This window comes from Gavialis gangeticus, unplaced genomic scaffold, assembly GCF_001723915.1.
Source record: "Gavialis gangeticus isolate Ggan-Ray unplaced genomic scaffold, GavGan_comp1, whole genome shotgun sequence".
In the NCBI taxonomy this organism is placed as follows: Eukaryota; Metazoa; Chordata; order Crocodylia; family Gavialidae; genus Gavialis; species Gavialis gangeticus.
The window spans coordinates 46,196,155-46,207,660 of NW_017729033.1; the positions used below are offsets into that span (position 1 = coordinate 46,196,155).

General features: G+C 43.0%; 1 protein-coding gene across 1 annotated transcript in view; it reads left to right on the forward strand.

The window, feature by feature from the left end:
• Positions 1–11,506, forward strand: part of TBC1D19 (TBC1 domain family member 19) — a 181,569-nt gene that overhangs the window by 33,990 nt on the left and 136,073 nt on the right. Inside the window, exons 3-4 of the mRNA XM_019526444.1 lie at positions 1,416–1,461; positions 3,884–3,959. Of these exons, the coding sequence (XP_019381989.1) occupies positions 1,416–1,461; positions 3,884–3,959 (122 nt within the window). The remainder of the gene's footprint in view (positions 1–1,415; positions 1,462–3,883; positions 3,960–11,506) is intronic.

Genomic DNA, 11,506 nt, shown 5'->3' on the forward strand with positions numbered 1-11,506 from the left:
GTGCAGCCCCTGGCTCCAAGTCCGCAGCAGGCAGCCTGCCCTCACCCCATGCACAAATCGGGGGGCATGTGGCCCCCATGTCTTTTCGGGGGGGGGGGTTGCACAGCAGTGGGGAGTCACCCCGCTTCGTCCCGACTGGGCAATGCCTGCTCTTGCCGCAGCCCCACTCCCTCCCTTACTGTGAGGCCCTCAATCTGCCCCACCCATGCTCCTTCTTTCCCACACAGACTTACCAGCCAAATGCTGCTCTCCAAGCTGCTGGGCTGCATTCCTAGCCGTGTGCATGCTAAGACTGCGCGTATCTTTGCGGCATTTTTTGGTGACGTTATTGGCTACATCAGCCAAAAGAAGCTGATTGCCGATAATGTCAATTTTCATTTTACTGGTGCTAACTGATATATTGGTGCACCTTTAGTAGCCAGGCAGAGTGAGCTGCCACCATCATGGGGGCTGCGAGGAAGCGGAGTCCGGTTGCTGTGCTGCCCTCACCTCACTGTACACCCACATGTGTATGTATGTGAAGAGAGAGAAAGAGAGACCTCTGCGTTTCCTCAAAAAATAGATGGTTTGTTTCTCAGCATGGCTAATTAGCCTGGGCAGAATTCTGCACTAAATACATTGCTGTTGTTACCTCAGCTGTCTTCAACGCTATCTTGGATGTGTCTCTGTGACATTGCAGTATCTCATCTAGATGCACCGTATTTGTGCACAGTTGTCTAGCCCTTGCCCAGTCCTGTCATTTACGCCAGATAATGCAAAGAGGTTATCAGACGCACAAAGTGTCAGCAGTGTAAGAATGTGGTCAGGTGCCTGGGCAGCTGCTGTATACAGGGGTAACAAAAAGCTGGTTTTTGTTTTTGTCCCCTGTCCCTATTGGCATCCAAGACGGTTATGTCTTTCATCCCATCTTAATTATGCCACTGCAAACCAAATCCCAGTGGCGTAATTAAGACTCCCATATAAGGATCCAACTTTTGAGGCATTATTAGGTCCTTATTCCCAAATTCATGCAAAGTACCTTAGCATGTGCTGAACTGGAAACATACCTAATCCTATGTCTGTCAGCATTGGTTCCAATGATGTATAGTCAAGATAGAGTAGTATCTTGTAATATTCAAGGTTAAGATAAAAAGAGTGTTTAGTGTTATTTGGAAGCATATGATTTCTGTGGGAGCAACCTTTAACTTTGGTCTTCACTCTTTCAGCAGTCTCTAAATGCAGTTTTTCTTTAATTCATAACTTGGGCATAGCTTGAAAAAGATGGAGAGAACTTAAGTAAATGCTAATTTGAAAGAAGCACAACAAACTTGAGTGGTTTTTAAAACACCCCCTTCATTCATGCTTTACGTAACAAGGTCAAAATTGTTTCAGGAGTGAACACCAACATGATTTTATAATTATTATTATTTTAACAGGATGGGAAAAGAAGCTTCAGAATGCTGTTTACAGTGAACTCAATGTGTGAGTTTTCTATTCATTATTTTTATAATAAAGGTGTTATGTGTAAAGTTTCCTTTTGAATCATGTGTTCTTATCTGAGACTAGTATGTTAGTGTTATCCAGTAATGTGCCTGTCATGTGAGGAGTATCTAATGTGTTTCTGATCTACAGTTTCTTTTTCAGTTTATTTAAAAAAAAAAAAAAAAGAGCCAAGGACAGCAAATGAACACTTGAAAACATCTCATGAAATTCACTTTTTAAAAATTAGTTATCTATTAACATTGTGATTTGTTTTATTGGTTCATAGCCTGGGGCTTAAGGCAGTTTTCTGGGAAGTGGAATTATGGGTTCAAACCCTGGTGGAGGTGAGAAGTGTTTTTAACCCAGGTCTCCCATTTCCCAGGCAAATGCCCTACTTAATAAAGTCCTGGGCAAAAGGAGAATGGGGTCTTCTCCTCTTTGCTAAGATGGTGTTTTACAAAAGTAGGTTCATTGACTGTGTGAAGTAAGGTAGTGCTTGGAGACCTAGTCATTTAGAAGTCACCTCAGTGCCACTTTGGATATGGACACATATAACACTTAGACTGGCTTCAGTGCAGTTTAAATATGAAATGGCCATGCATAGAAGCCTGTTTAACTGGTTTAAAGCTGCCTGGAATGATTAAAAAAAAATACCTGGAAAACCAGGTACTCTTTTGAACTGCTTCACAGAGTTTGTGCTACCTGTTGACACCAAGCTTACCATGATGTAGGCCTGGTTGTTTCTCCAAGCATCCCATGCTGTATTGTTCCACAGCCAGAATTCTGCTGCCACCTTGTTTTACCTTTTGTTGGCACTTTTTATCAATGAGCTCCCTTTCTACTGCTTCTTCTTTAAAAGCTGTCTTTGTAAACACCAGCTGTGTCCTCATGCACCTCACTCACCTACTTCAGCGTACCCTTTCAAGCATGGGTGCAAGCACTCCCCACCATCACTCACTCCAACAAGGTATGCTGGACTGGGTCTTTATCCCTGCTCCCTGGTGTCAGAGCCACAGCACTTCAAGACCTAAAAGGTGACTGTTCTACCTGGGATGTGTGGACAGTGGACACCTCTCACCCTCAGCAGTAGTGAATTTGTTCCCAACCAATATCATTCTGTAGCATCTTGAAATCCTGTCTGTCTTGTTTCAGCTGTCAAGGCACTATGATAATACAGATAAGGGACACAGAAGTAGAAACATGACTTGTGTCCTAGAACTTCAATGTTCTTGCCTTCATTGAAGTCATGATAAAAGTTATAGTAAATCTGTAGGTATTTCTCCACGGGGACAACACTAGTTTCTTATTCAATATTTTTTGCTTGCATTCCATTTGAACATACCTTGCATTCTGTTCAGCTGATTTGGTATTGTCACTTGAATTTTTCCAAGTTTTATTAATTGAGTTATTTTTGGGGCTATTTTTCTCATCTTTAAATAGCATTTCATAGAATTGTCTAGAAGTAGGGTTGTAAGGGGCCTCCAGAAATCATCTAGCTCAGCCTCCTGCCCATGGCAGGATCATCCCTATCCAAACCCAAATTCTTTAATACCTTTACATTTTAACTTTTTATTACTTTACTAATGCATTTGCAGGATTTGATTGTTTATCCTATTTCTTCAGCATGTTCCTTGGTATTTGTAACTTACATTTTGTGTTCTTTATTCCAACCAGATGCTCTTCTTTCAGCTTTTGTGTTTTACTGTTATGCATTTCATAGCTGAAGATTCCAGATCAGTTAGATAAATGCCTTGAAGCTTTACTGGCTACTTGTATATATGTTCAATAACTATTTGAAGTGTAAACTTATTAAGTTAATGAATGACTTTATTGAAGAAATATTATTTCCTGAAAGGGAAAAAATTCCAAATGGCTATAAAGATTAATTCTGAAGTGATTTTAATGATAAAGTTGTTTCATTTGTTTTAAATACTTGAAATGTGGCAACTTCTTTTGAACTTTCAATTTTATATTAACATTCTTAGCTAAAGCTTCGAATATTTATTTTGCATTTTTGTTATACATCTGCGATACTTCAGAGGATGAGAAGAGTATGTTTTTATGTGATGCTTTCCTGTTCTTCAAGTTTGTATTGCCATACACAACATTATTATTTATGGTCCTCTCTGAAAAACAAAAAGTAGGCATAGTTCAACCATGACTGAAATCTATAATGTTGTTAAGTGGTTTTTTTCCTGAATTAAGAGTATGCAGATAAATTATGGGCATTTGCTAATTGATAACATTTTTTTAAAATTTAAAGTCTGATCAGGGGTTTCAAATGACTGCTGTATATGTTGCTATACTGTTTCTAAACATGATTAAAAAAGATGAGAAAAAATAATGTTTAGGTTTCCCTGAAGAGCAAGAGACGTTAATGAATTCAAATAATAATCTGAACATTTAAAACTTTTCTTTCAAGGTTCCCTTCTCCCTGTCATCCAGCGGCTCCCGCTGAGCAAATGAAGGAACCATTAGCTTATATGAGGAAGGCACAGGTTGGTTGTTTTCAATTTGACTGTTTTTCCATAACAGTGTCCTAAGTTTTTATTAAGAAGATTTCTCTGGGACAATTTCATTATTTAGCTTTTTATACACTTTAAAAAATAACATAAAATTTTAGTTACTTAGAGTCTAATAAAAATACATATTTCATAATGGCAGCATTTGCAGGTATTGTTGAACCAGGGTGGGATACAGTACAGTGGCTATTAGAAGGTGCAAAATAGAGACTTATGGGAAATAGAATGTCTTGCTAAGTAAGATTTGTTGTATCCTGAGAAGAAGCTTAGGAATATATATTGCTAATGAGGTGGGGGTTTGAAGAGAGGCATAGAGACCATCACAGGTGGTGGGGTCTAGAAAAGAAGGACCAATTATCTGGTATTGAGAAATAAAAAAAGGAGTTTGACAGGTGTGAGTAGAAGTCTAGAATTGGAGGAGCTAAGGAAGCATGTAGGGGAGAGAGAATTGGTCGTAGACAGATAAATCTTGGCTATTGAGAGGAGAGAGAATATGTGACTTCAGTTGTTTATTGGGCTGTCACCAGTAAATTCAATTGGAAAAATAGTCCACGCTAAAGAATATGCAACACTGTCCTCCCAAATCACTGTCCTGTTGAGCTAAGAATACTAGTGTACTTGACTCAGGCCTGCCTTGGAGTGTATTATGACCAAGTTTGTCATAGACCTTGCCTTAGAGTGTATTAGGACCTTGGCCTGGTTTTCTCTGATTAAGAAAAAAAATCCAAAACTATCTGATTTAAAATCCTTCCAAAATCCACATATTTCTGCGGTTAAAATGCAACACCACTATATAGGTATCAGTTGAACACAATGCTTTATTGATATATTTACAATTTTAAAGCAAATTGAAAGCCTACCAGTGCCTCAGTCATTAATAATAAAATAAATTCTAAATACCTATATGTTTTGACATTTGATTTTGGGTTTTTTTTTTATCATGGAAAATCAGAGCTCCCCCTGCCCCCTTTGCTCATCAGGATGCAGGTCCAGCTGCATCTGTCCCTTCTGCTGCTTTGTGGTGCTGAGCAGCCCTTTTATGCCAGTGCCATTGCCCCTGCCCCTCCCATTGCCCTTTACTCCCAAGCCACAGCATCCAGCCCTGCCAGTGCCCCTCACTCCTGACCCAAGAGTCCCTGTTTGTCCCCCCGGTCATGCCAATGCCCCTCACTTCCGGCCTGCAGCTCCCTGGCCCTGCTGGTGTTCCTCACTCCCAACCCATAGCCCCTTGTCCCACCCAGCCCAGCTGGAGGAAGCCCCCAGCTGCCTCCAGGCCCCCAGTGTGTGAGGAAGTGGAGGTGTGTCGGTGAGGCAGGGGATATGTGGGCATAGGTCATACCACTGACAACACATCATGAGGATATGGGGGGGCTGTGTCCCCCCAGATATCTGTTCTGACAGTGGAGTATGGGGCTGCATCCGGCCCAGACCAGCACCAGGCAGGAGCTGCCTCCACAGCCCAGTGGGCAGGACCCAACTCAGAAGCAGTGGAGTGGGAAGACTCAGTACTGCCACCACCAGGAGCCTCATGCCAGCCAAGTTGCCATGACTGGCATGGTGAGAAGCCTTCTGCTTGCTGCTGTTGCAGCCCTAATGCTGCCCACACAATCCCTGCTGTGCCACCACCCTCCAGGAATGCCCTGGGGCTGCACTCATCATGCGAGGGGCTGGCATCAATTCCTCAGACTCAGCGCTGCCCACTCCAGCTGCTATGCTGCTTCCTCAGGCTCAGCTAACCACATGCTGAGCCTTGTCTTAGGCCTGAGCCAGGCCCGCAGTGGCCCCAGTGCCATGTGTGAGAGCGGTAAGGATGCAGCATACCAGGAGGAGGTTGCCTTGCTGGAACCAGATACCTTTCTCCCAGGGTGAGCTGGGGAAGGGCTAGCTCAGCAGCAGGGAGGAGCCTGCCAGGTTCAGGCTGCAGTGGCAGAAGAGTGGTGGGAGGCTCAGGGAGCCTGTCACTCTGCCTGAACTGCTGTAGTGGGGTCAGGCAGACCCACTGCACAGCTGGGAGTCTTGGTGCTGTGACGGGAAGGACTTGCCTGACTGCTCAGGGGGGCCTGGCACCTCCTCCCCTTCCTCCCTTCCCACGGGATCAGGATCTGGGCACGAGAGAGGGCCCCAGACTCAGCCTCAGCCCCTGTTGGTGGAGGCACAGGGAAGCCACAGCTCCACAGCTGGGCAGTGCCCCACAGTGGCTTGGCCATGCCTTCCCGCTGCCCCCTGCCCATGGCTTGTTCCTTACCAGCAGTTTCCCACTTTAAAGGGGAAAATCCAGGTTTTTCTGTGTTTTTCTGCACAAAACAGAAAACCAGATTCCTGACTATAACATTATTTCAGAAGTTATTAAGGAACTTGTTCTATCTATTTTGTCAAATTCTTGCTTATTCCAGTGCTGGTTCTTGCTTATCTTACTTGACTGTCCTTTGTTTTAGGTTGATAGTACAATGGAGCAGATGCTCTTAATGCTTTTGTCTCATACAGTAACAAACCAGCACTCAAGAAAAATAATGTTTGGTTAGTCCATTTACTAATAGTGAAATTAATATTGTTTTTCTGATATCTGCTGAATACTGTGTATATAGACTTAAACTGATGTGTACTGATTTCATCGTTTTGAAAGTGTATATAAGGAGTCTTGCAAAACTCTAGAACTCTGGTTCATTGCTGAACAACAAGGAAGATTTCTATGCCCCCCTGCCTTTCTGCTGTCTGATACCACCAGGGAAAGAATACTGCCTGATCTGCACAGCAAAGAGCAACTCACAAAGACACTCTCATGGACCCAGAGAGACAGTTTTCCATCTTCAGCTTCCTATGTGCAAAAATGAAGTTTACTTCTTACCTATGGGGACTTTTTACCATCTTTAATTTTCCCTGAGCCTGATGAAGGGTGTGTGAGCCCAAAAGCTTGCAGAAAAAGATTTTTTTTTTGTGATTTCTTAGTTGGTCTAATAAAAAGTATCATCTCTGAACCAAGAGTTCTAGAGTTTTGCATTCCTTTTTGTCTCTGACCAACACGGCTACCAAATGCATCCCTATAAGAATTCTTAATATTTTATGTTTTTTAGCTCTGCTTAAAAAATGTGATAGCTACTTGACTACAGTGAGCATCGATGAGAAAGTTAGGGTTACCATATTTCCAGCATCAAAAAAGAGGACATCTGGGAGGGGGTGGAGGGAAGGACATATGATTGTGAGAAGGGCAGTGATTATACTTGTGCCCTGCCTCTGCCCCTCACTCTTGACCTGCAGCCCACTGCTCCCCAGCCCTTCCAGTGCTCCTGCACTCTGAACCCGCACCCCCTGCCCCCCAGCTCTGCTGGTGCCCCTCACTCCCAATCTGTAGACCCCCACCCCCCACCAGTCCTGCTGCCCAAGCAGCTCCTGTGTTGTACACACACACTTGCTCTCTCGTGCTCGCTCTCCCTGTCTCTCCCTGGCTTGCCTGGGCCCCCACAGGGAGCATGTGACCCTCGACAGCCAATCACCTTGCCTGCTGCTCCCAGTCCCAAGCAGCCAGCCTAGGAGAGCAGGGGAAGAGGGGAAAAAACCCTGGACATTTGCTCTTATTTTAAAAACCAGCCTGGATGCAGCACAGGGGGAGAAAAAAGAGGACGTGTCTGGGAAAAACCAGATGTATGGTAACCCTATTATTGACTTCTTTCATTTGTTTGTCTATGATTGGAGCACATTTCCTGAATCAATCCCCTTTTATTTCCTTAAAATACAATTAAAATGCAAACTCCAGCCCACTTCATAGGGTAGTGCTAAGAAATGGAAGCAACTGAAAAACTAAAGCAAAAACAAATCCGTGTAATAATTCAGTGAAACAATATCACTGACTTAAGTTGAATACTCATCTACTTACTGAGATGTGATCCTCTTAAGGCTCAGTCCAGCAACGTGGTAAGCATTCCTGGGGCTTTTTTCAAAGCCCATAGATAGTAATGGGTGTTGTTTTGCAGGAGGGACGTTTATTAACTTAAAGGGAATTTTAATTTAGTCCCTCCTAAAATGCTTAGTGCCTTCAGCTCCCCTTGATTTAAATATTAGTTGATGGTTGTTATCACTTTGAAAAAGATCTTATTTTGTAGGATCCCTAAAGCTGCAAATATCTCTGCATTTATTGGGTCTATTTCTACCTGTATAAATTGAACAAAGGCATTCTTTTTGTATGATTGGGCCCTTAAGGTGTAAGCTCTGAGCAGGAGATGGTGTGCTTAATCAGTCTAAAAATACTTGCACATTTGTCACTATTTAAGTGATAGCCCCAGTGAAGTCAGGTCTGTTAGTGTACAAGTTTAGGTTTTGTTTACCAGACAAAAGAAACAACACTTTCTCTCTTGTGGGAATGAAACATCTTTTACAAAATATATTATAACTAGAATTGTTTCCTTGTTACAATAGTTTTTATGTTAGAAATGCTGAAAAAGTATTAAAAAGTGAGGATACATCCACCTAGTCTGTTTTGTGAGCTAACTGTGCTGACCTAAAAATCATATCCCCATGAACAAAATTGAAGCTTTCTAGTTTATTTTTGTTTTCCAAGGTGATACAGGCAACATTTTAAGTTGTTTTTGTGACAAGTAAAATGTTATTTAAATTTTTAATTTTTTTACCTTGACTGCCTTACTGTGCCATGACATGTAAGTTGGAAATGTATATTTCGATACCATTACTAAATTTTGTCCAGCTGGAAAAATCTTACTCTTGCTAATACACATCTTATTTAAGTTTTACTGTACAGGTATATTGTTTAAAATAATTTTTATTTTAGTCACAATCTGGCATGTGCTTGAGTTTCTTGAGCACATAATAAATCTGCCTTCATTTCAAAGCCAGCATGTACAGTCTGCCAGGAAAGAAGTACTAGTGTAAAACAGTTTCATCATACTAGTTTTGAAAAGACTGAAAAAACCTGAGGAAGGATTCAGTTAAATATCATCATTTAAGAATTTTTCCTGATACTAAACATTTAATAGTTCAAACCCTTTCTGTGCCCAACACGGTTTCATTCTCTGGTTATTATGCAATAAGCTGTAGTTTCCATACTGTATTGGAAAAGGAGAACTGCTTCTCAGGAATGGAAAGCAGGCTTAAGGGAAGGGAAGTGTATGATGTGAATAATTTCTGAGACTCTTTTTTCCAGTTTGTTTCTCAGCTGGAGAGTAATAGTCACTTCCCAGTGTGTGTGTCTGTATCTGGTAAATAAGACTTTTTCCTGTCAGTGACTTGAGGTATATTGTTGAGCACGTTATTCAGCTGCAAAATACCTTCAGTCTGAGCAAGTTGTATTAATTACCATAAATTCAGAATTCACCCCTGCTTTTGTATGGCTGGTGTAGATACAGAGCAGCAACTATAATTTTACATGCTGATGGTTGAGCAAGTTAGTTGCATCAGGAGCAACAGGGTGTATTGCTGTGATACCTCCTTTATATTTGTGGCTTGGGCATTGAGTCACTTTATGTTCCATGATCTGACCTGTTCACTGAAAGACATCAGGTAGTACTTGTGAAGTATGAGTTAAAATGAATTTCTGTATCCTAAGCTATAGCACATTTCGGTTTGCTTTTATCAGGTGAAGAACACTCCTTCTGGCAATTGACCAAGTCTTCTGATCTACTTAAACTCTAGAATTATAACTTAAATTTGTGGCTCCGGAGTTAACGGTGAAGAGTTTGGTTCTAGATTTATCTAACAGTGACAACTGATTTTTTTCTAATTTGCTCCATTCTTTTTGGTACCTGCCTGGCAGAACCTCCTTTGTAATAAAACATTCCAAATCTTAATGTTGGGTATTTATCTGTATCTTTCAATGATGTCCCAGAATTTGTACAATCCTTATCAGTTAATTCTTTGCCCCGGACTTCACAGAGGTACGCAGGGGCGGGCAGGCAGGGAGGGAGGTGTGTGTGCAAGTATCAGCGTTCTGGTGGATTCAGGTACTTTAATTTTTAAAATGCTTTTTCTTATCTATTAATTATCAATTTCATTGCTTTATTCCTGTGAAAAATAATATAAGCATTTCTGCTTCGATCTGGGGAGTTGAATAAATACATTAATTGTCAGAGAGTCAGGCATGCTTGTGAAAAGTTCTAGGGCTTCCCAAAGTAATTGCTTCTTGTAAGCCCAATTTTGCTATTTCTGTTGAAGTGGCTTAATAGCTTCTTTTGGGGACATTTTATTTCACATTGAACCATTTTCTATGTTGGGAAATTAATGTTCACCGAATTAGCCTTCTGAGCAGCACTTTTCAGGATCTAAGTCCTACAGGAATAATTTTTCCTACCTACAGAAATCTTTGATGCAGGTGGTGGTGTCCTGTGTTGGTCTCAGTCTGTCCGTTACTGCTTGGGTAACAGTTAAGAGCAGGTGTGATGCATAGGGGGTGCACACGGGTGCATGTGCACCCCCTGAGCATGGCAGTGCACCCCCTACAACAAAGCGGTCGCCGCTCACCACACTGTCTCTGACACCGCCAGTGGTGTCTGGGCGGTCCACGATCCCCGCTGTTCGCCGCCGATGCTGCTGGCGGCATCTGCAGGTGGTAGCCCATCCCTGGTTGGCACTCGCCACCCCGCCACCACCCCCTGCCACCAACTGCGCCAGCGGCATCTGCAGGAGCTCCCCCGCTTACCACTGCCAGGCCCCCACCACTGCTGCGCTCCTGCTGCCACCATACCCCCTGGCTCCTGGGACACGCATCATTCATGGTCAAAAGCACCTTGCTATCTAAGAGCACCTTGTGTTCATGGTTAAGAGCACCTGGCTGTCTAAAGTATTTTTTTTGGTGCTGTTGTGCCTTTCCTGGAATTATTTTTGAATTTGCTTTCAATAACGGCACTTTTTCATCTAAAGGAAAGGAATGTTTAACTGCAGTTTGTCTTTTGGGCCATCTTATTCCTTTTAGTTTATAGCCACGTAGGTCCTTCTTTGTTCTTCTCATGCCTTTCAATTCACACTTTTTCTTTCTTCTCATGTCTTTCAATTTTAAATCAGTCAATACTTAAACACCAGATTTGATTGGAAAAACAGATTAGATTTTTACTAATTACCCTGTCTCCTTGCTGATTGATCTGAATTCAGATCAGGTTCCCAATGTACTAGGTCAGGGGTTGTCAACTGGGGGTACACATATCCCCAGGGGTACTTAGAAAGGTCTTCGCAGGTGGGCAGAGATGGAGCACACCCCAAGGCGCAGTGCCGTCTCCCCTGGCACATTCGCCTCTTACCCAGGGGAGGGACGCACCGGGTCCTGCCAGCCCCACATGGCACATTGCGGCACCTCATCTCCCTGCCCTCCACTCCAGCTCCCTCTCCTGATTGGCCGCTGGGCTGCCACCCTCAGCCAGTAGCCAGTAGCAGTGGCAGCTGCCATGTGCGAGCTCTCCCTCAGTTTAGCCCCCCTTCCCAGTGCTGCTGCTATGCACACACCTGGGAGGGCATGGGGGCACATGCCCCCAGATCTGCACGCAGGGTAGGCTGGGGCTGCACCGGGCTGTTCCCAGAGGGTGGGG